Raw genomic sequence first — 26,612 nt, 5'->3', positions numbered from 1 at the left:
GGTGCTGATAGGCAGAGACTGCGCCACGCCCAGGCCAACCCCCAAGAGAGAACTACAATTCCCAGCAGCCGGCGCAGACGCCCGGCCACGGCCACTGCGCGCCTGCGTAGTGACAGAAGCTCCGGCTGTGTGATTCCCGCCAATTCTTGTCGTAGTCCTGCAGACAGTGAGCCCCGCGCTCCATGGAGACGTTTGACCCCGCCGAGCTGCCGGAGCTTCTTAAACTTTATTACCGGAGGCTTTTTCCCTACGCCCAATACTATCGCTGGCTCAACTATGGTGGAGGTGATGGAAGCCGGGAGCGGAGTGGGTAGTGGCTCGGAAGGGACGGTGAGGAGGTTCTGGGAGGGTACCTTAGAATGACAATAGAAGTGCCTCCTATGCACTAGGCTTTGTGCCAGGCGCCTTCGCGCATTATCTCGAGACCTCGCCACCACCTCTGAGGTGTAAATGGGCCAAGAGAGGTTAGGGTAACCAGCCTCCGGCCACAGAGAAAGGCCGAGCCGCTGCTCCTTCCTCTACCTGGTCAGACTGACATTCGGTGCCCCGTTTACCGGCCGCGGCGCCTGAACCAGGGAGATTACCGGGTCATAGCTTTAACTACAGAGGCCTGTTGTGTATCAGGGACAAGCGGAGCATCTCCCGGGAGAGGAGAGGTACTGACCTCTTCGCAGTTGAATTTATTAGTGCCCACCGAAGAGAGACAGATGGCATTACATATTTAAAACACTTAATGCATCTTTTTCTTCATTTTTACTTTTTCCTATCAGATGCAGGATAGTAAGCCCCTTCAAATTAGGAAGTCTTTTTTTTTAGCATGTAGCACAGTGTTGAGCACACAGGCTTATTCAAAATATCTTCTCATTGGTTGATGTTATAGTGCCCTGTGCTAAATAAAATACCAAATTAACTTTAAAATTGTATATTTATTTTGCAGTGACAAAGAATTACTTTCAACACCGTGAATTTTCATTCACATTGAAAGATGATATTTACATTCGCTACCAATCCTTCAACAACCAGAGTGATCTGGAAAAGGAGATGCAGAAAATGAATCCATACAAGATTGATATAGGCGCAGTATACTCCCACAGAGTAAGAAATCAATTTTTTATGTATTATGTTTCATTTTTTAAACCAAGAATGGGTTGGAGCCCCCCATTGTTTTGAGATTACATTCTTAGAGTTAATTCTAGTTGAAGAGCCACACTTTATTTATCTTTTTGCAAGTAGATTGTAATATTTTTTTTTGCTGTTGTTCTTGATACTCTACATTACTGGTTGGAAATCATTTGGAAATGAATTGGTTGTATTCTCACTAGGACAAAAAAATTGAGTATTGGGCAAAAAAACTAAATGAGGGGCGCCTGGGTGGCTCAGTAGGTTAAGCATCCGACTTCGGTTCAGGTCATAATCTCATGGTTAGTGGGTTCGAGCCGGCGTCAGCCACTGTCCTGACAGCTCAGAGCCTGGAGCCTGCTTCGGATTCTAAGTCTCTCCTTCTCTCTCTGCCCCTCCCCTGCTTGTGCTCTGTCTCTGTCTCTCAAAAATAAATAAATGTTAAAAAAAATAATAATAAAATTTTTTTAACAATTTTTTTTAATGTTTATTATTTTTGAGAGAGAGAGCACAACCAGGGGCCGGGCAGAGACAGAGAGGGAGACACAGTTTGAAACAGGCTCCAGGGTCTAAGCCGTCAGCACAGAGCCTGACACGGGGCTCCAACTCGGGAATGGTGAGATCATGACCTGAGCTGAAGTCAAACAGTTAACTGACTGAGCCACCCAGACGCCTCCCCTGAACTTTATTTTTTAAAAAGACTAAATGAGGATGTCAGCGTGGTTTAAATGAGGGAATTTTAAAAGAATTACATATTCTCTTCCAGCTTTGGAGTTTTTTGTTTTTTGGTGTTTTTTTTAATAATGTCTATATTCAACATGACACTGAGATCTGGAGTCACATGCTATACCCAATGAGCCAGCCAAGCATCCCATGAAGTTAGTCTTGATTCCTCTCTTTCTCTCATACTCCTATATCTGTTTCCATTAGGAAATCTCTTTAGGTCTACCAAAATAATATCTGAAATCCAACGACTGGTACCAGTGCCACTACCACTGTCATCATCTCTCATCTGAATTACTGTAAAAACTTCCTAACAATTTGCTCCTATAGACTCTAGAGTCTATTCTCAACACAGCAGCCAATGATCCTTTTAAAACAAGCCAGATTCTGGGGCGCCTGGGTGGCTCAGTCGGTTAGGCGTCTGACTTTGGCTCAGGTCATGATCTCGCGGTCCGTGGGTTCAAGCCCCGCGTCGGGCTCTGTGCTGACAGTCAGAGCCTGGAGCCTGTTCCAGATTCCGTGTCTCCCTCTTTCTCTGACCCTCCCCTGTTTATGCTCTCTGTCTCAAAAATAAATAAATGTTAAAAAAAAAATTAAAAAAAAGAACAAGTCAGATTCTGTGATTCCTCTGCTCAAAACCATTCTCTTACGGCTTCTCATTTCACTCAGAGTAAAAGCCCCTCTCTCTGCCTTACTCACTCCACTCCTGCCACACTGGCCTTTGCTCGAGCACTTTCCACCGCCCAGAACCCATTTACCAGATACCTTCTCGGTTCCTTCCTTCACCTCCTCACGTCTTCATTCAGTGAGGCCTACTGCAACTTGCCCCACTCCTCCTACCCATTGTCACTGATACAGTCTAAATGCCTAGAATAGTGGCTGGCAGAGAGAGTACACTGTAAATACTTGTTGAATGAATGAACATACCAAAATTGCCCTTCTTTCTCTCCTTAAAAATACACACATGGGGGTGGGGGGCGCTTGGATGGCTCAGTCGATTGAGCTCCCGACTTCAGCTCAGGTCATGGTCTCACAGTTCGTGGGTTCAGGCCCTGCATCGGGCTCTGCTAACAGCTCAGAGCCTGGAGCATGCTTTAGATTATCTCTCTCTCTCTCTCTCTCTCTCTCTCTCTCTCTCTGCCTCTTCCCTGCTCATGCTCTCTCTCTCTCTCAAAGAATAAATAAACATTTTTAAAAAATAAATAAAAATAAAAGTACACACATGGGGGGAAGCGCCTGGGTGGCTCAGTTGGTTAAAGCATCTGACTTCAGCCCAAGTCGTGATTTCACAGTTTGTGAGTTCGAGCCCTGCATCTGGCTGTCTGCTGTCAGCAAAGAGCCTGTTTCAAATCCTCTGTTCCCCTCTTTCTCTCTGCACTCCACTGCTTGTGCTCTCTCTCAAAAGTAAATGAAACATTTAAAGAAAAAAAAATACACACATGGGGGGAGAAATACATTCATGTGATAGTAGCTTTTGTATGGAGCTTTTCCATGTCTCGTATAACTTATTTTTCATATCAATCCTCATATTTTTACAAGGAGAAAACAGGCTGAGAGAACTTAAATAATTTGTCCCAGGAGACACAGTTTCCAAATTGTAGACCTGAGACCTGAACCCAGGTTTTCTGATATAAATCCCAAGGGAAGGGGAGAAGACATTTTAAAAAGGCAGGCAAGAAAAATGCTTTGGAGCAGTTTACTTCTCTTTATTTTTTTTTTAAGCTAGTTTATTTTTTACTTACTTTTTTTTATTTAGATTTTTTTTTCTAATTTTAGAGAGAGATAAAGTGCAAGCCGGGGAAGGGGCAGAGAGAGAGAGAGAGAGAAAGAATCTCAAGCAGGCTCCATGCTCAGTGCGGAGGCCTGATGCTGGACTCCATGCCACGACCCTGGGATCATGACCTGAGCCAAAATCAAGAGTTGGATACTCGGGGCGCCTGGGTGGCGCAGTCGGTTAAGCCTCCGACTTCAGCCAGGTCACGATCTCGCGGTCCGTGAGTTCGAGCCCCGCGTCAGGCTCTGGGCTGATGGCTCGGAGCCTGGAGCCTGTTTCCGATTCTGTGTCTCCCTCTCTCTCTGCCCCTCCCCCGTTCATGCTCTGTCTCTCTCTGTCCCAAAAATAAATAAAAAACGTTGGGAAAAAAAATTTTTAAAAAAAGAGTTGGACACTCAACCAACTGAGCCACCCAGGCACCCCAATTTTTTTTTTTTTTTTTTTTTTTTTTTTTTTAGTAATCTCTGTGCCCAATATGGGGCTTGAACTCGTGAGTCACATGCTCTACCACTAAGCCAGCCAGGCATCCCTACTTCTCTTTAGGGATAGAGATTAAAACGGAAATCTCTAGGGGTCCCTGAGTGGCTCAGTCGGTTGAGCGTCCAACTTGGGCTCAGGTCATGATCTCACGGTTCGTGGGTTTGAGCCCCACGTGGGGCTCTGTGCTGACAGCTTGCTCAGAGCCTGGAGCCTGCTTCGGATTCTGTCTCCTCTCTCTACCCCTGCCCAACTCGTGCACCATCTCACTCTGTCTCTCAAAAATAAATAAATGTAAAAAAAGATTTTTTTTTTTAAACAAAAAACTGAAATCTCTATAGAAGGGCCAAAGTGTCGCTCTGTTCCTTCTCTTTAAGGAGAATAAATGAAGGAGAATAAATCTCATTTTTTTTAATTTTATTTAAATCCAAGTTAGTTAACATAGTGTAATAATGATTTCAGGAATAGAGTTTAGTGATTCATCACTTAAATATAACACTCAGTGCTCATCCTAATAAGTGCCCTCCTTAATGCCCATCATCCATTTAGCCCATCTGCCCAACCAGCACCCCTCCAGCAGCCCTCAGTTTGTTCTCTGTATTTAAGAGTCTCATGGTTTGCCTCCCTCTCTGTTTTTATTTTTCCTTCCCTTCCCCTATGTTCATCTGTTTTGTCTCTTAAATTCCACGAGTCAAATCATATGATATTTGTCATTCTCTGACTTACTTCGCTTAACATAATACATTCTAGTTCCATTCACGTTGTGAATGGCAAGATTTCATTCTTTTTGATCCCCAAGTAATATTCTATTGTGTGTATATACCACATCTTCATCCATTCATCAGTCGATGGACATTTGGGCTCTTTCCATAATTTGGCTATTACTAATATATTGTGCTATCAACATTGGGGTGCATGTGCCCCTTCAAATCAGCATTTTTGTATCCTTTGGATAAATACCTAGTAGTGCAATTACTGGGTTGTAGGGTAGCTCTATTTTTAATTTTTTGAGGAACCTCCATACTATTCTCCAGAGTGGCTGCACCAGTTTGCATTCCCACCAACAGTGCAAGAGGGTTCTCCTTTCTCCACATCCTTACCAACATCCGTTGTTTCCTGAGTTGTTAATTTTAGCCATTCTGACAGCTGGGAGGTGGTATCTCATTGTGATTTTGAAATGTATTTCCCTGATGATGGGTGATGTTGAGCATCTTTTCATGTGTCTGTTAGCCATCTGGATGCCTTCTTTGGAAAAGTCTGTTCATGTGTTCTGCCCATTTCTTAACTGGTTGTTTTTTGGGTGTTGAGTTTGATGCCCTTTATCAGATATGTCATTTGCAAATAGTTACCTTTTAGTTTGGTTGATTGTTTCCTTGCTGTGCAGAAGCTTTTTATCTTGATGAGGTCCCAATAGTTCATTTTTGCTTTTGTTTCCCTTGCTTCCAGAAACATGTCTAGTAAGAAGTTGCTGCGGCAAAGATCAGAGAGGTTGTTGCCTATTTTCTCCTCTAGTATTTTGATGGTTTCCTGTCTTACATTTAGGTCTTTCATCCATTTTGGGTTTATTTTTGTGTATGGTGTAAAAAAGTGGTCCTGGTTCATTCTTCTGCATGTTGCTCTCCAGTCTTCCCAACACCATTTGCTAAAGAGGCTGCCTTTTTTCCATTGGACATTCTTTCTTGCTTTGTCAAAGATTAGTTGGCCATACATTTCTGGGTTCTTTATTCTGTTCCATTGATCCATGTGTCTGCTTTTGTGCCAGTATCATACTGTCTTGATGATTATAGCTTTGTAATACAGCTTGAAGTCTGGAATTGTGATGCCTCCAGCTTTGGTTCTCTTTTTCAACATTACTTTGGCTATTTAGGGTCTTTTCTGGTTCCATACAAATTTTAGAGTTGTTTGTTCTAGCTCTGGGAAGAATGCTGGTGTTATTTTGATAGGGATTACATTGAATGTATAGATTGCTTTGGGTAGTATAGACATTTTAATAATATTTCTTCTTCCAATCCATGAGCATGGGTTAATTAGGCTTTTTTTTTTTAAGGATCTCTTTCTCTTTCCATTATTTTCTGCTCCCCAGAGGCAACCACTTTCTTTTAGCTGATTCTTAAGGTATTTGCCGCCTTGTCTGTAAGTAACATTTTTATATTTCTCCCATTTTTCTATTTTAAGCATTATCTACTGACTTTCCAATCTGGCAGATGAGAGTTTAGCTTTCTTTTACCTCACTGCCTACCCTCACCTCACCTTCCCATTTCCACATGCTTCTAATATATTTGTTAGATTAAAAATCAGGGGTCAATCACTAAGTCAACCCCAAACTCCTTGCCAATTGTCTGAATATCCCAATGTGTTCAGACCTAACAGGTAGTTTGTCAATTTCACCCTAAAAAAATTTCCCTGGCAGACTTCTGACCCCCAAGGTGGACTGATTGCCCTCTAAGCCTGTTGGATAAATATGATCTTGTAATCACCCCAATGTCCTTCCACCTCTCTCCTATTTTGGATCCTGTGTTACCCAAATCCTTTGTTCTCTTTTTGGTTTACTTCCTTGTTCTGGTAGAGCACATCCTCCCTGAGCTTCCTGAGAAAAGATGCATGGAAGACAAAACATTTGATACCTTCTGTATCTGGAAAATACCTTCATTCTACATTTATGCTTAACTAATGGTTGAGTTTCTAAATCATTTTCCCTTAGAATTTTGCATTACCTACTTGTTTCCAGTGTTGCTATTAAGACCCCCATTCTGATTCTTGTCCCACTGTGTTGGATCTGAAAGCTCTTAGGATTTTCTGCTCCCCTCTGTCCCTAATGTTCTAAAATTTCACTTGACATGCATCTTTTTGTACCTATTGTGCTAAATACTTGATGGACTCATGATCATGAACTCATGTCCTTCAATTCTAGGAAATTTCCCTTTTACTTTTTTTTTTTTTAGATTTTATTTTTGAGTTAAAAAAAGATTTTATTTTATTTTTTTATGTTTGTTTATTTTTGAGAGCAAGAGAGACCGACTGTGAGCCAGGGAGGGGCAGAGAGAGAGGGAGACACAGAATCCGAAGTAGGCTCCAGGCTCTGAGCTGTCAACACAAAGCCTGATGCAGGGCTTGCAAACTGTGAGATCATGACCTGAGCTGAAATCAGATGCTCAACCAACTGAGCCACCCAGGCTCCTCCGTGATTTTATTTTTAAGTAATCTCTACACCCAACATGGAGCTCAAACTTACAACCCAGAGGTCAAGAGTCTGATCTTGATCTGAGCCGGCCAGGCGCCCCTACCTTTTTCTTTTTTTTAATACAATTTGTCCTATCTATAATTTTTCTCTGGTCTCTCCAGAAATCCTATAGTCAGATATTACGTGTCTTAAACTGATTCACTAATTTTTTTTTCCTCCTGTTTTCTATTTTTTTGTCCTTTGGCCCTACTTTCTGGGGAATTTCCTCAGAGGTTTTCACTTCTGCTATTATATTTTAATTTCCAAGAACTTTTTTTTTTCATTGATATGTCTTATCTGAGGATATCAATGATAGTTTTGTTTTTTTTTTTAATTCTGTTGTACAGTCTTGTTTTCTCAAGGTTGCTTTTTTTCCTGTTTTTTCCCCTCTTTGATATTAGAGGCTTGCCTCATAAGTCTGATAATGTCTTGCATGTTGCTTATATTTAAAAATAGAGTACTCTTGGGGCGCCTGGGTGGCTCAGTCGGCTAAGCATCCGACTTCAGCTCAGGTCATGATCTCAGTTTGTGGGTTCGAGCCCCGCGTCGGGCTCTGTGCTGACAGCTCAGAGCCTGGAGCCTGTTTCAGATTCTGTGTCTCCCTCTCTCTCTGACCCTCCCCCGTTCATGCTCTATCTCTCTCTGTCTCAAAAATAAATAAACGTTAAAAAAAAAAATTTTTTTTTTAAAGAAAAAAAAATAAAAATAGAGTACTCTTATGTGGATCCTGAGAAACTTAACAGAAACCCATGGGGGAGGGGAAGGAAAAAAAAAAAAAAAAAGAGGTTAGAGTGGGAGAAAGCCAAAGCATAAGAGACTCTTAAAAACTGAGAACAAACTGAGGGTTGATGGGGGGTGGGAGGGAGGGGAGAGTGGGTGATGGGTATTGAGGAGGGCACCTTTTGGGATGGGCACTGGGTGTTGTATGGAAACCAATTTGACAATAAATTTCATATATTGAAAAAAATAAAAATAGAGTACTAAAAAAGCTGATTGGAAGTTCTGTATACATGACTTAGATTTCTTTATTACAAGGTGATCTGGCTTGGTCATCTTTTTGGGAAGAAGCTCTGTTGTCAGTTTCTCTAGCTCTTTGCTTGAATGAAAACTCCACTAGCACAGAGATCTGTTTTGATCACTGATCTATATTCCTAGAGCCTTTAACAGTGCCTGACACTCCTGATCAGATTCTTCAGACAGGAATCTTCTGGTCTCCTCCCCGGGTGGCAGCGATAGGGTACAGATGTAGGGGAAGAGGGCAGGGTCTCAACTTTCCACATGTAAATGTCCACTTAATCCCCTGTATATCAGTACAACACATCTTTCTTCAGTTGTACCTGTTGTTCCTGCCCCTCATCCCAGTCCAAAGACCCACTGTTTGAGGTTCTCCAGATAATAATTCAGGTGTCTTTGCACAGTCACCTAGCTCTGCAGAGTAAATGGAAGAATCTGGGGAACTGCTTCATAAAAAGATTTTTAACGAATACTCTTATTTTTAGTCTTAGCTTTACCAACACCGCACGCACGCACGCACGCACGCACGTGCACATTCTTACTCCAGAGATACCAATTGTGACCAGAGTTTTTTAGGGATGCTGAGGTGTAAATTGGGTTGCTTCTTATCTTTCCTTACTGAGAGCTTAAGATTCAGCTTTTATGGGTATCTTATAAAAATCGTGGTGGTATCTTCTCTTCTTTGGCTCTTTCTTAAAAGACATGCTTTTTTTTTTTTTTTTTTTAATGTTTATTTTTGAGAGAGAGAGCGCACAAGTGGGAGAGGAGCAGGGGGCCGGGGGATAGAGGATCCAAAGTAGGCTCCGTGCTGACAGCAGCAAGCCCAATGTGGGGCTCAAACTCACAAACTGTGGGATCATGACCTGAGCCAAAGTTGAACGTTCAACTAACTAAGCCACCCAGGCTCAGGAATGCCCCCAAGACATGCCTTTCTTAAGAAAATCTTTACTATCCAAAAAAAAAAATCTTTACTATCATTTTTGTGCAAGTTTAGGAGAGCAAGATAAGTATCTGTATTCGGTCTGCCTTCTATGCCTGGTGATCCATAACCTCAAAGGAGGCTACTTACAGCTTAAGCCAAAGGCTCAGTTTGAACTAATTGAGATATTTTGGATTATTGAAATATTTTATTTATTTTTTAAAGATTTTATTTTTAAGTAATCTCTACACCCAGTGAGGGACTTGAACTCACAACCCTGAGATAGAGTCGCATGCTCTACTGACTGAACCAGCCAGGCACCCCTATTGAAAAATTTTAAATACATTTTTGTTACTTATATGTCCAGTAACAGTTAAAGTTCCTTAAAACAGCTTACAATAGGGCATTAATTATTTGTATGTACTTTCTTCCTTATCAGAAACCTAAAAATAACAAATATTTATTATTCAATGTTACATGTCAATTATATCTCAGTAGAACTGAAAAAAAATATTTATGGCAATATAGATTTATCAAAACCTGTTTTAAGTAAATGTATACTGTCATCAATTCTGGATGCACAGAATCCAAATTAATGAACTTTGAAATAGAATTGGCATTGTATTATGGTTTCTTCATTTCTCTTTGGCCACTTTTTTTGTGTGGGTGGAAAACAGCATAATTGGCAGCATGACAGCTCTTATAGAAACTGATTGAGGGGCACCTGGGTGGCTCAGTCAGTTAGGCATCCAACATCGGCTCAGGTCATGATCTCGCAGTCCATGAGTTTGAGCCCCGCGTCTGGCTCTGTGCTGACAGCTCAGAGCCTGGAGCCTGTTTCAGATTCTGTGTCTCCCTCTCTCTCTCTCTGACCCCCCCCCATTCATGCTCTGTCTCTCTCTGTCTCAAAAATAAATAAACGTTAAAAAAATTTTTTAAATAAAAAAAAAAAGAAACTGAATTTTTTGTTTGGTTTTTTTGTTTGTTTTGGGTTATATATATGTGTGTGTGTGTGTGTGTGTGTGTGTATATGTATATGTATATATATTTAAAATATTTAAATATTTTCCCCCTATCTGTAGCCCAATCAACACAATACAGTGAAGCTGGGAGCTTTCCAGGCTCAGGAAAAAGAATTGGTGTTTGACATTGACATGACAGACTATGACGATGTGAGGAGATGTTGTAGGTAAGTGCTGCATGCCTTGCTGGTAGGGTGGGTGATGTCACTAACAGTGAGTAATGATGCCTCTGCTCCAGTTCTGCAGACATATGTTCTAAGTGCTGGACCCTCATGACGATGGCCATACGCATAATCGACCGAGCACTGAAGGGCAAGTATTGGTAGTGTCTGAGGGGGTCAAATGCAAGAATCTGTTTTCCTCTGAATATTTGTCTGTCTGTACCATTTAAAAATATTTTTAATGTTTATTTATTTTTGAGACAGAGAGAGAGACAGAGTGTGAGTGGGGGAAGGGCAGAGAGAAAAGGAGACAGAATTCGAAGCAGGCTCCAGGCTCTGAGCTATCAGCTCAGAGACCAACATGGGGCTCGAACTCATGAACTGTGAGATCATGACCTGAGCCAAAGTTGGACGCTCAACTGACTGAGCCACCCAGGCACCCCTATCTATACCATTTTATAGTCAACTCTCATAAATTTTGAACATGTTTCCTTGAAACATATGGCCAGAAAATAAAAGATTAGAATAAAGTTGTAGTTCAAATTCTAATAAAGCTGTTGATCAAACCAGTGAGTTTTTTCCCAGTTCAGTCATCTGTCGAGCAGCTCTTTGTGCTACATACTGTCCTAGGTGAGGGAAAGAAATATGAAAGATAATGATTACCTCAAGTATGTTATGCAGTCTAAGAAGAAGACGAATAAAATTGAAGATTATACTTATGTTGAGTAATATGCCCAGCATTCCCTGGAGATCTAGAACAGCAGGAGTGCATACAGGAATGGGAAAAGACTGGATTAGAAAAGGCTTTCTGGAAAAGATAATGATAAAGATGATAATGATATTAAAAATAGCTAACTCTTGTGATCACTTCAGCAGCACATGTACTAAAAATAGCTAACTCTTATCTAGGGTGCTTATTATGTGCCAAGCACTGTTCTAAACACTTTAAATTTATTAACTTTTTTTAATATCCCTAGACTGGGTCTTTAATGATAAATGGCAATTGGTCAGGGAGAGAAATGGAAATACCGGGGCATGAAGAAATTCTTGGCAGAGAGACCAGAATAGGTATTGACATAAAGGCAAAAGCATGGAGAACACAGAAAACTAAAAATAATTCAGTAGAGTTAACATGAGTACATGTGGATAAGAGGTAAAAATGAAGCTAAGGAAGTAAGCAAGAACCAGGAGTTTATAAATTTATTTCTAGATTTTAAAACCTATTATTTCTCCCCTCCTCAGAGGACTTTGGATTTAAGCATCGTCTCTGGGTATATTCTGGAAGGAGAGGTGTTCATTGTTGGGTCTGTGATGAATCAGTTAGAAAATTGTCCTCTGCAGTACGTTCTGGGATAGTTGAGTATTTGAGTCTTGTAAAGGTAAGATCTTAATGATAATTTACATTTCTTTGTTTGCTAGATGTTACCAAGCCTGAAATGTTTAGTGACAAAATTAAACTTTTAGAGCATCCACATTCCAGAGTAGATGATCTTACCAGCAGATCAAATAATCATAGTAGCTACATTTTTTAAGATCTTTGTTTGTGACAAAAGGAAAATTACTTTTCTGGTTCAATTATGTTAAGTAAAGGTAACCCAGAAAGTTACAAGTATTGAGACTATAAAATAGCATCTAAACTTCTATATGTTGACAGTTTTCTTTTAATCAGTATCTTTAGAACACATTAAAGGAATTTTTAAGTTATTTCATTTATTTCATATACATGAAGTTCTTTTTTGATGGTTTATTTTTCAGGGTGGTCAAGACGTTAAAAAGAAAGTCCACCTAAGCGAAAAAATTCACCCTTTTGTCAGGTCTGTTGGAAAAGACTCTATGCAGTTTAAGTTGTGTCTGATTTACCTTTAGAATTGCCTTGTTATCAGTTTTCCCTACTGGGATAGCACTTTACAGTGATAATAAGTAGAGTTCATTGAATGACTACTTCATGCTGCAGTATTCATGACAGATGTTTTACAAATGTTCTCATTGGTTTTAACAATAACTTCATGACGGTCATGATGGTATCTCCATTTACAGATGAAGAAAGTGAGATTTGAAAAGATTGTATAAGTTTCGTGGCACCACACAAATAATTGTTAAATTCAGCATTCATGTCCTGGTCTGCCTAATTTCAAAACCCATACTCTTCCCACTGAACTCACTACTTCTCTGGGTGAAAAGAGCTTGCATTAAGAGAATCTCTAGGGGCGCCCGGGTGGCTCAGTCGGTTAAGCATCTGACTTTGGTTCAAGTTATGATCTTGCAGTTCGTGGGTTTGAGTCCCACATCGGGCTCTGTGCTGACAGCTCAGAGCCTGGAGCCTGCTTCAAATTCTATGTCCCCCTCTCTCTCTGCCCCTACCCCGTTTGCGCTCTCTCTCTCTCTCTCTCTCTCTGAAAAATAAATAAACATAAAGAGTTAGAATCTCTATTCTGCAACTTATTAAGACCTTAATAAAAATATTAGAGCCTCTATTTCCTTAACTATATGACGGGAAAAACATCTCCTTCTATCTGAGAGTTGTGGCAAAGATTAAATGAAACAGATGTGAAGTCTGCAAAATGCTAAGCACTATATAATTGTCGAGATGTAAAGCAAGTAATTCACAGTAGAAACTATAGACTCTATCCCACATTCTACTACTGATGTATTATTATGTTGTCCTGGCTTGGTTGCTTTCTTGTTACATATTTATGATGCTATTAACCTAAGTTGTAGAGCTTAAGAAGTAAACATTTCTTGGGGCACTTGGGTGGCTCAGTCGGTTAAGCATCCGATTCTTGATCTCAGTTCAGATATTGATCTCAGGGTCGTAAATTTAAGCCTGTGGAGCCTACTTTAAAAAAAAAAAAAAAAGTAAACATTTCTTGAATATCTGTTCTAAGCCAGGTACTATCTACAGTAGGTTCTTCCCCTTAGAATGTCTTAGTTAACTCTCATAACCCTGCAAAGGGGTATTATTCCCATTTTACATAGCTAAACTCTATTTGTATTTTTCTTATTAGACTAATACATGCTCATTAAGAAAAATTCAGTAGAAGTAAGCACTAGCCACCCAAATAGCAACAAAAGTTATGCAGTGTATATATTACAAATAGTATTAGGACTTTGTTATTGTTATTCCTACAGAAAATCTATAAACATAATAAAAAAATACTTTGAAGACTATGCCTTAGTTGATCAAGATATTCTTGAAAATAAAGAAAGCTGGGATAAGATCTTAGCCCTTGTTCCTGAAAATATCCTTTCCCAAGACCATTGTTATGTGAGCTACATGTATTTATCTATGATATTATAAATGTGTTCTGCCTGCATATTCTCATATACGTACTCTTACAAATTTAGTCTTTTTACACAAAACATCTTTTTCTGCATTTTAGTATCTCTAGTTTGGAATATAGTAAAAAATGAAGCCTTTTCAGAAAGAAATTTCCTCATTTTGGAGTTTGATCCTCATAGAATTAATGGATACTTAAAGAATACTGAATCATATAGTCAAAATTTGTACAGACCAGGGAAAGCTTTACATTAAACCAAATATTTATTTTGGCATTTTTTCTGTCATATCAGTATCATATTTTTACAGGAGATTTTTTTAAGGATATGTGTTCAATTAATATTTGCATTTTAGAGGAGCACCTGGGTGGCTCAGTCATTTAAGCGTCCGACTATCAATTTTGTCTCAGGTCATGATCTCATGGTTTTGTGCATTCAAGACCCACATCAGGCTCTGTGCTCACAGTGCAGAGCCTGCTTGGGATTCTCTCTTTCTACCTCTCCCCTGCTCATGCTGTCTCTGTCTCTCTCAAGATAAATAAACTTAAAAATATACATATTTGCATTTTAGAAAACAATAATTTCTAGTAAACTTTCAGCTATCCTTGTTGTAACACATACTGGAAATAAGTTGTTCATTAATGTGTCATAAATGAGTGTGTTCCTTAATGACTCGTCACCAATTCATGAGAAACTTCAACAAAACTTCCAAAAGCATCACAATTCACTTCAGCGTTGGGAGTATTTGAAGAAAACCATCAGCTCTCAGGTATATCCCATCGAAATCTCTATTATAAATATAATAATGTAATTCTTAATTAAATTCTGATTGTTTTGCTTATTAGTAAGTTAAAGATTATTGAAAATAATTTTTAACCACTTTTAAAGAAATCCTCAAAAGTTCCTACTGATCCTCATGCTGGACTTGCATCTGTTTTTAGGATAATACCAAAAACGACAAATGTGGACCCTGGCTTGAATGGGAGATCATGCTCCAGTACTGTTTTCCACGGCTGGATATCAATGTTAGCAAAGGAATCAATCATTTACTGAAGAGCCCTTTTAGTGTTCATCCTAAAACAGGTACAATGTAAAGAAAGTAAAACTAGAAGGAAAATGAAAGTTTTAGTTGTTGATTAGTAGCTACCAGATGAGTTTCCACTACGTAAATAATTTTCATCTGGGTTTTTGAGGTTCAGTGTTAGAATTGTAGAGGTACTTAGAACTCACACGATGGTAGTTCTCACTGTACAAATGAGAAAACAGTGGTCCAAGAGGTTAATGGGACTTGTCCACAGTCATAAAACAAATTGCAACAGAGCTAGAAACAGAATTCAGTTCTTAAACCACAGAGTTCTGTGCTGTTCCCACTATGCTTCCTCCCTCAGTTCTTTTTCCATACTTTTAGCTTTCCTCCTTCACATTTTTCTTAGGTGTTTTGAAGGAATGAAACTGACTTTAAAATAGATATAAAGGTGGCTATATTGACCTAAACTTTGCTTCATCCAACCGGGAGACATATGCAGTTGTATATAGTTGTCCTTTTTAGGACAACTAATATCCAATAAGCAGTCAATAATCCAACCCTGCCACTTGCTGTGGGATGTTAGGCAAACTACTCTCTGTACCTTGGTTTTCTCATCTGTGAAATGGAGATAATAATAGTACTTACTTCAGTGGGTTATTGTGAAAATCTAAAATGTAAAGTGCCTAGAAATTGTCACACATTCAGTCCTCCCAAATTGCCTAGTTTCCTTTAATAATCTATAATGATTCTCTAGTCCGTATATTTGGATAGCTCCTTTTCAAACCTGTCAACTGTGTGTTTTCAGCTTCTTTTGGTAATAATCTTAATATTTCTTAATATTTTTTTAACTTAATTCTAAAACTTTAGTGGGTATTCCCTTATTCTAAAATTCAGTTTCAGTAAATAATTATATTCATAGGTGTATACATTTTGATTATATCTTTTCCCCATTAAGTAGCTGCAGTTTTTACTCTGTCTTCAATCAGCAACTCCCAATTCTCTTGATTATCTTAACTTGTTATTTACCTGGCATTCTTGAGATTCATTATCTCATTTTTGAGATGTGATGAACTTTATGTGGTATCCCAGGTGTAGATATTGTAAAAAGGTAGTATAATGCTATTTTATTCCCAAAATGCTTTCTAAAGATTTCCAACATACAGGTGTCTGTTCCGATCTCAGCAAATCAAGATAATGAAAGGAACTATTTTTATCTATGTTGTTTCATTTTCAGAACTCACTAAATTTGATATCATTCTGTACTTCTGTATAAAAGGATATTAGGAAGAAGGAGATAGAAATAAAAGTAGAGATAAGAGCACTATGTAGTAGCTCAACAGTCTTTCATACTTATTTTTTGGTTTTTTTTTTAAGAGAAATAAAAGATGCAGCTAGTGTGGAAGTAATTTCCAACTACTGGTTTCAACAGATAAGTCTAACCCTTTTTCTAAGCCTTAGATTAAAATTTAGCCAAAATAACACATAGGAGACAGCCCATAATGATCTGTATTTCACAGTCATCAGTTTATAACTTTTGGTCCTTACAGGTCGCATTTCTGTGCCTATCGATGTACAGAAAGTGGACCAGTTTGATCCATTTACTGTTCCAACCATAAGGTATGTTCCAGATCATTGATCATTCCTTTTTTGTTTGTGATTGGTTCCTGAATTTGAAGTAGATTGGACTAGATCCTTTCCAGAGAAGCAGCTGCTCTGAGGCTATATGATGATGCCCTAGTAGAGCAACATTTCCTAGTGAGTTACGCAGAACACAAGTTGCTGTTCTCTAATAAAAAGATTATAAGTTCTGGGGCACCTGGGTGGCTCAGTTGGTTAGGCATCAAACTCTTGGTTTCAGTTCAGGTCATGATTTCGTGGTTCATGAGTTCAAGCCCTATGTTGGGCTCTGCTCTGGCAGTGCAGAATCTGCTTGGAATACTCTCTCTCCCTCCCTCTCTCTCTCTGCCTCTCCCCTGCTCACACACTCTCTCTCTCTCTCAAAATAAACATTAAGAAAAAAAAAGATTATAAGTTCAAATAAGTTTGGGAAATAACCACTTTTAAATAAAAAGTTCTCCACTGTAAGATTTCCCAGTTTTTATTATGCTAACATACATGGAAAACTCCATGCATATTAGAAAATTATCTATCCATATTAGAGATTGTGATTTTTAGAATATCCCAAATTTAGTTGGTCACACAATTTTTTCACCAAAAATCTTGTAGGATTCACGTGGCTGTCATACACTAGGTAATGTTGACCAAGAAACAACTTTAAAATTCTCTTATTCTAGGGCAACTGCCTGACTCAGTCAGTAGAGCATATGACTCTTGATCTTGGGCTTATGAGTTCAAGCCTGATATTGAGCATAGAGTTAAATAAAAAAGGAGGAAAATTCTCTTATTCTGTTATTTGTAGCTCCATCTGCCGTGAACTGGATACCATTTCCATTAATGAGGGAAAGAGAAATGAAGCTGAATCTGATATCAAACATAGAACCAGAGGTATGTCAATATACTAAAATCTCACTTTAACCTAAGTTTTTTATATAGACATCCTTCTGTCAGTCCAGTAATTCATTCTCCTTGGATTCAGCCTAGAATGGATTGTTTATCCTGAAACCAGCTCAGTAACCAATAATATCATAACAATGTTTTTGTCCTTTTTTAATCAGTTGCTCAAATGGTGATGTTGAATCCAATTTGAGTCCACAGATATTTCTAAGCATCATCTAAATGCCAGGATCTATACTTACAAGATTAAATTGTCAATTGGTGTGGATCATTGTTTGTCACAGTCTTAGTTTCAACAGCTATTGATTTAACAACCACTATGTATATAGTACTTTTGCTCTTTATTTTTGATGTATCCAGATGAGTGTTATGGTAAATATAGATCTAAACTGTGGTTGAACTGTATATTCAAGAATATGAAGGAACTAGAGAATTTATAAATCTTCCTTCTCATAGAGGTCAAATCTTTTTTTTTTTTTTTTTAATGTTTATTTATTTTTGAGACAGAGAGAGACAGAGCATGAACGGGGGAGGGGCAGAGAGAGAGGGAGACACAGAATCAGAAGCAGGCTCCAGGCTCTGAGCCATCAGCCCAGAGCCTGACGCGGGGCTCGAACTCACGAACCGTGAGATCGTGACCTGAGCTGAAGTCGGACGCTCAACCGACTGAGCCACCCAGGCGCCCCGGTCAAATCTTTATATACCAACACCCAAGAGACATCCTACAGCAACAGAGCCAATAGAACTTTCTGTGATAATAGAAATGTAATGCACTTCCCAGTGTGGTACTCACTATCCACATGTGGCATAATCCACTTGAATTATCAGAAACTGGATTTTCAATTTCTTTGTTTGCTTGTTTGTTTTTTAAGTAAGCTTCACACCCAGTGGAGAGTTTGAACTCACAACCATAAGATCAAGACCTGAGCTGAGATCAAAAGCTGAATGCTTAGGGCGTCTGGATGGCTCAGTTGGTTGAGTGTCCGACTTAAGCTCGGTTCATGATCTCACAGTTTGTGAGTTCAATCCCCACATCAGACTCTCTGCTGTCAACACAGAGCCAGCTTCAGATCCTCTGTACCCCCTCTTTCTCTGCCCTTGCCCCACTTGCGTCCTCTCTCTCTCTCAAAAATAAATATTAAAAAAAAAAAAAAAAAAGAGTTGGATGCTTACTGACTGAGCCACCCAGATGCCCCTTAAATTCATTTATTAGCCATTTTTCATTTATATAGCCATATGTGTCTAGTAACTATTATAATGGACAGGGCAGATCTGTGATCTCTGATTGGCCTTTCTTGGTCAAATGTTGCTACACTACTTTCAAAACCCAAGCTCAAGGGGCGCCTGGGTGGCTCAGTCGGTTAAGTGTCTGACTTCGGCTCAGGTCATGATCTAGTGGTTCGTGAGTTCGAGCCCTATGTCGGGCTCTGTGCTGACAGCTCAGAGCCTGGAGCCTGCTTCAGATTCTGTGTCTCCCTCTCTCTCTCCCCCTCCCCCACTCACACTGTGTCTCTCTCTCTCTCTCTCAAAAATGAATAAACATTTTAAAAAATGCAAAAAAAACCACAAGCTCAAATATCAATTCATAAAAAAAAACCAAAAAAAACCTTCATCTATTCCAGCTCTAACATAATACCTAACATTGTACATTCCACTATTAATGTTTGTAGAATGATTACAGACATTTGATTTAAAGTATTTGAGGGGCACCTAGGTGGCTCAGTCGGTTGAGCGTCTCACTCTTGATTTCAGCCCAGTGCATGATCTCAGTTCGTGGATTCAAGTCCCACATTGGGCTCCACACTGGCAGTGTAGAGCCTGATTGGGATTCTCTCTTTCTGTCCCTCCCGTGTACTCTCACTCAAAAATAAATAAACTTTTTAAAAAATAATAAAAATAAATCAAGTATTTAAAAAACATCTCCAGGGGCGCCTGGGTGGCTCAGTCAGTTAAGTGTCCGACTTCGTCTCAGATCATGATCTCACGGTTTGTGAGTTCAAGCCCCATGTCGGGCTCTGTGCTAACAGCTCAGAGCCTGGAGCCTGCTTCGGATTCTGTGTCTCCCTCTCTCTCTGCTCCTCCCCTGTTCATGCTGTCTCTCTCTCTCCTTCAAAAATAAATAAAAACATTAAAATAATAATAATAATAATAAATTAAATAAATAAAAAATAAAACACATCTCCAACATGAAAAATCAGAATAAACTGGAAAAAGGAACTCAGAGAAAACAGACAACGCAAAGAACAAAGAAAACCTACCTATCTTTCTTTCTTTCTTTCTTTCTTTCTTTCTTTCTTTCTTTTTTAAAGTAATCTCTGCACCCAACATGGGGCTCAAACTCACAACCCAGAGATCAAGAATTGCATGCTCTACTAATTGAGCCATCCAGGTGCCTTGAAAACTTTTTTTTAAAAAACTAATATCCTCAGAGAATAAGAAAATAGTGGAACCATGAAGCAAGATTAGATTGCTATGAAAAGAGACACTTAGAGAACAAGAAAGAGGACTTAGAAATCGAGAACATAATCATTAGAATAAAAAATTCAATGGAAGGGCTGGTAAAAAAAAAAGTTAAGATTTTCCAGAAAGTACTACAAAAAAGACAAGTTTTTGTTATTATTGTTTTAAGGAGGAAAAAGATAAGAATGGTTCAGGAGGTCTAATACCTGACTATGGGAGTTTCAGAAAAAGAACAACCAGGGAGGGAAAAAATATCAAAACTGTATAGGAAACCATCCCAGAAATGAGCCCTTTATTGAAAAGGCTCAGAATAATAAGACAGACCTACCTACACCAAGGCACATTATTTTGAAATTTCAGAACACTGAGAATGAAAAGATCTTAAGAGCTTTCTCACCCCTTCCTGTTCCTCTCTCCCAAAAAGCCACAGACCTAGGAAGAATAGCCTTGGATTTCTAAACAATGGAAGTGTTCATTTGTTAGAAATAAGTTATAGAAAAGAAAAGTGGTTGCCATTCAAGAGGATTGAGAGGTCAGAATAAAGGTAGAGAGGGGCACCTGGGTGGCTCAGTCGGTTAAGCGTCCGACTTCAGCTCAGGTCACGATCTCGCGGTCCATGAGTTCGAGCCCCGCGTCGGGCTCTGGGCTGATGGCTCAGAGCCTGGAGCCTGCTTCTGATGCTGTGTCTCCCTCTCTCTCTGCCCCTCCCCCGTTCATGCTCTGTCTCTCTCTGTCTCAAAAATAAATAAACGTTAAAAAAAAAAATTTTTTTTTAAATAAAAAAAAAAAGAATAAAGGTAGAGAGCTGCTATTTTTTCTAACATGTTAGTAGTATTTTACTCCTTTTAACAACATGTATATATTACTTTAGCACAATTTTTTAAACTTAATATTGTCTCTTGATGACATCTTTTTCTTTTGTTCAGAGATTTTAAAGAGAAATTTTCTAATAACTATAACTTCAAAATTTATACAATATTTACTTTCAAAAGTAAATTAAACTGCCTATCATTTCAAGTATTCATAAATAGCCTAATAGCCATCAGTCAGGGGTGCTTCAGAGATGGTGGGAGGTTGGAACAGGTGAAATGTAAGTTCCTTATTATTTCTTTAGTTTCTGCAATTTTAAGCCTTAGTCCTTTTTCACACTAGTACTATTTATTCCTGCCCTTCTTCCCAAATCCTGGAATGATCTCTACTGTCCTCTCTATCTAATTATGTCTTTTTTCTAAGACCCACTTCATAGCCACCTCAGTCAATCTTGATTGGTGAATTCTTTGGACTTACAATTATCCATATGCCTGTTTGGCCTTTAATTATATATTGTTTTCTATTACTACATATAGGACCTGTTTTTCCTGTTCATTTAAAAACTTCTTGAAACCAAAGAGTTTGGCTTATACTATTTTAGAATTTAGCATAGTACTTGATACATAATGGGCAGTAAATATTTAAGTAATTATTGAGTGCCTGTTATATATTCTACTATGGTGAAATAAGCATATAGACCTATATCCAAGGAGCTTAGAATCCTGAATTAAAGGTTCAAAGTACTATGTGGTTGGGGCGCCTGGGTGGCCCAGTTGGTTAAGCATCTGACTTCAGCTCAGGTCATGATCTCACGGTTCGTGGGTTCAAGCCCTGGGTTGGGCTGTGTGCTGACAGCTTGGAGCCTAGAGCCTGGAGCCTGCTTCTGATTCTGTGTCTCCCTCTCTCTCTGCCCCTCCCCTGCTCATACTCTGTCTCTCTCTCTCTCTCAAAAATAAATAAGTGTAAAAAAATTTTTTTTCAAAGTGCTATGTGGTTGATCCCAAACTAAACTGCTTCTTTGGTTTACATTTATTGTTATAAGAAAATTCATATATAAACATGTAGGACAAAATATATTTTCATAATTGCCACAGTTTAGATATTCATCCTTAATACCCTCGTCAAGATTTCCTTGTCTAGTTCCAAGTACATCAGACACGTTTACTAAAAAACTTTTTAAGTATAGTTTCTTTTTTTTACTCTTTTCAGTGAACTATTATGAGGACTATTCCATGCAGACATGGCATGCTACCAAAATCCAAATCTCATCTTGTGCTCTCAATCAGATTTTCTCCCCTATTGGGTATTATAGATTATATAATTAAATAATCAGATTAAGATTCTGTATTCAAAATTTTATTGTGTAAATTCTTTTTAATTTTTATAAATCAAAAAATAAATAAAATTTTAAAATTGTTTTTTATTGTTTATTTTTGAGAGAGAGAGAGACAGAGCATGAGCAGGGGAGGGGCAGAGAGAGAGGGACACACAGAATCTGAAGCAGACTCCAGGCTCTGAGCTGTCAGCACAGAGCCCAACATGGGGCTCGAACCCGCGAACCATGAGATCATGACCTGAGCCAAAGTTTGGTGCTTAACCGACTGAGCCACCCAGATGTCCCATAAAAAATAAAGTTTTTATAAGTCAAAAAATACTGTACTTAAGGCATATGACTATAAATTTCTGATTGTCTCCAGGTAGAATGACCCTGACTTCACATTCTTAATGTTTGCTCTGTTAGTAAAACTATTTATTACTGAAGCCACAATTTCTTTTTTTTTTTTTCTTAAATATTTGAGACAGAGAGAGAGTAAGCAGGGGAGGATAGAGAGAGGGGGACAGAAGATCCAAAGTGGGCTCTGTGCTGATAGCAGAGAAGCAGATGCAGGGCTTGAACTCATGAACCATGAGATCATGACCTGAGCCAAAGTCGGAGGCTTAACTGACTGAGCCACCCAGGCGCCCCAGTGAAGCCATAATTTCTAAAGAAAGGAATGTTGTATGGGACTTAACACAGACTCACTAGATTATGTTGGTCTAATATTAGAAAGCCTGACTACAAAAGTGGATGTGTATGGGTAGTTTGGATATTTTAGAGCAGCACTGTCTTAATACAGTAGCCACATACGGCTATTAAGCACTTGAAATATGGCTAGTATAGGGGTGCCTGGGTGGCTCAGCTGGACTTGATTTTGACTCCTATCATGATCTCACAGTTCATGAGGCTGAGCCCCTCGTCAGTCTACATGTTGACATCTCAGAGTCTGCTTGAGATTCTATCTCTCCACCTCTCTGCCCCCACTTGTGTTCTGTCTCTTAAAATAAATAAATAAATTTAAAGGGGTGCCTGGGTGGTTCAGTTGATTAAGTATCCAACTTTGTCTCAGGTCATGATCTTGCTGTTTAAGAGTTGGAGCCCCACATTGGACTCTGCTGACAGCTCAGAACCTGGAGCCTGCTTCAGATTCTGTGTCTCCCTCTCTCTCTGCCCCTTCCCTGCTCACACCCTGCCTCTCTATCTCTCAAAAATAAACATTAATTTTTTTTAATTTAAAAACAAATAAACTTAAAAAAAGAAATGTGACTAGTATAAACAAGGAACTGATTTTTTATTTTTTTTATTTTTATTTTTTTTTTTTTAATTTTTTTAAACGTTTTTTATTTATTTTTGGGACAGAGAGAGACAGAGCATGAACGGGGGAGGGGCAGAGAGAGAGGGAGACACAGAATCGGAAACAGGCTCCAGGCTCCGAGCCATCAGCCCAGAGCCTGACGCGGGGCTCGAACTCACGGACCGCGAGATCGTGACCTGGCTGAAGTCGGACGCTTAACCGACTGCGCCACCCAGGCGCCCCGGAACTGATTTTTTAAATTTAACTTTAATTAATTTAAATTTCAAAACTGATAGGGATGCCTGGCTGGCTCAGTTAGTGGAACATGTGACTCTTGATCTCAAGGTTGTGAGCTTGAGCATCACATTGGATGTAGAAATTACTTAAAAATAAAATCTTAAAAAAAAAGTGTTTTAAATAAGTTTTAAAAACTGATATTTGATTCAATTATTGGAAAACTTTTAAGTATGTTTGGGAAATTTGGGTATATGAGCCTACTTTTCAACTGTATATTTTATAATTTAAATCTAAATATAGATCAAGTATTTCTCATGATAATACATCATCTACATTGAGATGCATTTTAAATACAAAACACTAGAGTTCAAAGACTTAGTATGAAAGAATGTAAAATATTTCAATTTTTATTATGTTAAAATAATAATATTTTAGATATACTGGATTAAATGTTAAAATTATTTTACCTTTTTAATGTGACTACTAGAGTATTTAAACTACACATTTCTTATATTGGACAACACTATTTTAAAGAACTCTTGAAAACAAAACTTAAAGTTATACTTTCGTGTAATTCTCACTTCCAAAATGCTAATTATAATGCATGGCCTTCATAATTTAGATTATAAGAAGACCAGTCTAGCTCCTTACATAAAAGTTTTTGAACAGTTTCTTGAAAACCTGGATAAATCCCGAAAAGGAGAACTTCTCAAGAAGAGTGGTAAGACTATACTTTTCCCTTTTAGCTATTTAGATATTAGTACAGGAAGTTTAAAGTATCCAGCAAGTGATTAATTTTAGAGCTCTAGCCTTTGCCCTCCTAAAACAAGTTATAGATTTAGCTTACTATCCTTAGTGTTTTAAAAATTGGTCACTTAATTCAATAGATATTCTATCAGGTATGATGTATCAGGTATCATGAGGGAAACAAAAATTAGTTATACAAAGATGAATTCCACACCATGCCTCCTGCCCTTAGGAAGTACTAACTGATACAAAACAAAGAAGTATAAAATGCCAAGAGATCTCATCTGATTCTGAGAACCTGAGATTTCATATGAAAAGAGTGATATTTGAACTCTTCAGTGAGTTGCTATACAGATTCTAATCCCCAATGCCTATATACGATGCCTTAAGGTTTGAGTATGATTTCCACAAGCAGAGATATGATGGGATAAGGGTACAGGAGTGGAAAAAGGTGACAGGTTGTTCATGCTTAAAGGAACAGCAAGGGCAAAAACATTAGAGACAAAAGCATCAGGTCACTCTGGAGGCCATCTAGTACAGCTAATCTTAAAAAAGATGTGTCAGGAAGTGATTGGATAGAAAACTGGAGAAGCAGACTGAAGCCAGGGTATAGATGGCCTTGAATTCCAGTCTTGAGAGTTTGGACTTAATTCAGTAGAGACAAGGAATCTATTAAAGGTTTTGCCATGATTTATAGTTTAATCTAGCCAGATAAAACTAGCAACAAAAATCTGGGGGGATATAGGGGATATAATAGAGCCCAAGAGGCCAACTGGGCTATTACCATTTAGGAGAATAGCACTGGAGATCTCTAAAAGGTACAAATACTATAGCCATCCTTGAGAGGTGGTAATGATTTGGAAGCAGAGAGATGAAAGAGGAAAGTTAAGTGTTACAGAAGCAGCCAGGGGAAAGTTTCAAGGAAATTATAGAGTGTCAAATGCAGTAGACAAGTGATAAAATCCTGTTGGATATTGGAACCCAAAGGAGATACCAAGAGGACAGCAGTGTCAAAGGAAAAGTTATTTGAATAGAAGAGACCCAAGCATATGTGTAAGCCAAAATGAAAAAAATCAGCAGTGAATATTATTCGGGAGATTGATGGATACCATAGAAAACTGTGGCCATGTTACAGAAATACAAACTCCCTTTCCACTTCATTTCTTAATAAAATTCATGATGGTTAAAAAGTAGTGCCCAAGATAATGCTGAACTCATAGTAGCCACTCAGATATGTGCTTGTTGAATGAACAATGATGACACTGAACTTGGAAAGCCTCAGTGAACCTGCCATTCCAACTGGCCATATTAAGTCCTTTGTACTCTTGTTCTGTACTAGCTCAGCCTGTAATGTGGGCTTCAGCAAGTGTGAAAGCAAATCTTTATGCATGATGTGAATTTAATGGAAGCATTAACCAAATCAGAGTGTGAAAATAAATGGGATTTGTTTTGTTTTACTTTACTGTCCTTTGATAAGAATCTATTCTATTTCAGATTTACAGAAAGACTTCTGAAGATAACAACTCTCCTCAAACCATTGTAGATATCTTCTACCTTCAACCAATAACCAAATACTTCAACAGCATTTAATTAATATGGTGGAACCATATATGTGTTTTAGTGCTCAAAGCAAAATGTCCTTTTCTTGAAAAATAATTATGTTGAAAAGATTCCTGAAACCACCAAAGGAGAGTGTCCAGGTTTCTCGAAGAAGCAGTAATGAGAGGAGCAAGTGGATTGCAAATATTTGTAAAAGTTAGTATCATACAAAGATAATTCTAAGATTTTTGATACACCTTTTACCAGTTGCCATATGTATTTTGATCTACTTCTACCAGCTGCCGTATGTAGAGGCAAGTGAGCAGTAATATGCCGAAGACTTTAATCTCAGCTCAGATACAGCCTCCATATTTCTGCACTGAATATTCTAGGTACATGAGAGCTTTGTCTTTAAGTCGTAGACCTTAAGTTAAATTAATTATACCTAGAGTATGTATTAGGTCACTTCTAATTTTGCTTACTGGTATTTTTATTACCCAGGCCACACCCCACTGCTCATCTTTTAAAAATCATTTTAAATTGGGCATCTAAACATATGAGTTACTAGATTATAATATTAGGGCATAGTAGAGTGTTGTTGTTGTTTTTTTTTTTACAACTGTTGCATTTGTAGCTCCTAACTTCTTTCCTCAGAAAATAACTGGATTAGTCAACACCATAGAGCAGCAGCTTAGAATAACCAATTTCACCAACATAAAGCCTATTTTACTTGTCGAGACACTTCCCTTTCTACATATCCAAATACTTAACTTTAAAGGTTTTGTTTCTTCCATATTTGAATTTTTGCAATAGATTCTGAAAGTCAGATTTCTTTTGCCTAGTTTTACAACCAAGCTAAACAAAACAGTCATTCTGGTTTACAGTCCATCTTCTGAGAAACACTGAGAAGTCAAGCTATCAGGCTGGTGCTTTCTATGATTTATGAAAAATTTCCTTCCTT

At 38.5% G+C, this 26,612-nt stretch overlaps 1 protein-coding gene across 3 annotated transcripts; it reads left to right on the top strand.

Annotated features, from left to right (window-relative positions):
* Nucleotides 1–94: 94 nt before the first annotated feature.
* PRIM1 (DNA primase subunit 1) lies at nucleotides 95–25,867 on the top strand. 3 transcript variants are annotated; one of them, XM_049627365.1, is made up of 13 exons: nucleotides 95–285; nucleotides 938–1,095; nucleotides 10,329–10,435; nucleotides 10,507–10,580; nucleotides 11,672–11,808; nucleotides 12,185–12,243; nucleotides 13,559–13,668; nucleotides 14,386–14,474; nucleotides 14,647–14,788; nucleotides 16,280–16,349; nucleotides 17,152–17,237; nucleotides 23,988–24,086; nucleotides 25,607–25,867. In XM_049627365.1, exons 1-13 carry the CDS (start codon nucleotides 183–185, stop codon nucleotides 25,624–25,626), a joined length of 1,254 nt encoding a protein of 417 aa, XP_049483322.1. In that variant the 5' UTR covers nucleotides 95–182; the 3' UTR covers nucleotides 25,627–25,867. The 3 variants fall into 3 exon arrangements, with proteins under 3 accessions (XP_049483322.1, XP_049483321.1, XP_049483323.1); XM_049627364.1 differs by having other exon boundaries at nucleotides 95–306; XM_049627366.1 differs by lacking the exons at nucleotides 17,152–17,237; nucleotides 25,607–25,867 and having other exon boundaries at nucleotides 95–306; nucleotides 23,988–24,073.
* Nucleotides 25,868–26,612: the final 745 nt, after the last annotated feature.

The sequence above is a fragment of the Panthera uncia genome, chromosome B4, assembly GCF_023721935.1.
Source record: "Panthera uncia isolate 11264 chromosome B4, Puncia_PCG_1.0, whole genome shotgun sequence".
Classification (NCBI taxonomy): Eukaryota; Metazoa; Chordata; class Mammalia; order Carnivora; family Felidae; genus Panthera; species Panthera uncia.
This window is presented reverse-complemented; position numbering and strand designations above follow the sequence as displayed.

Coding starts and splice junctions, on each gene's coding strand:
- PRIM1 (XM_049627364.1), top strand. CDS start 183: ATGGAGACGTTTGACCCCGCCGAGCTGCCGGAGCTTCTTAAACTTTAT. Junction 14,475..14,646: donor AGAAAACCATCAGCTCTCAG/GTATATCCCATC, acceptor ATCTGTTTTTAG/GATAATACCAAAAACGACAA. Junction 14,789..16,279: donor TAGTGTTCATCCTAAAACAG/GTACAATGTAAA, acceptor TGGTCCTTACAG/GTCGCATTTCTGTGCCTATC.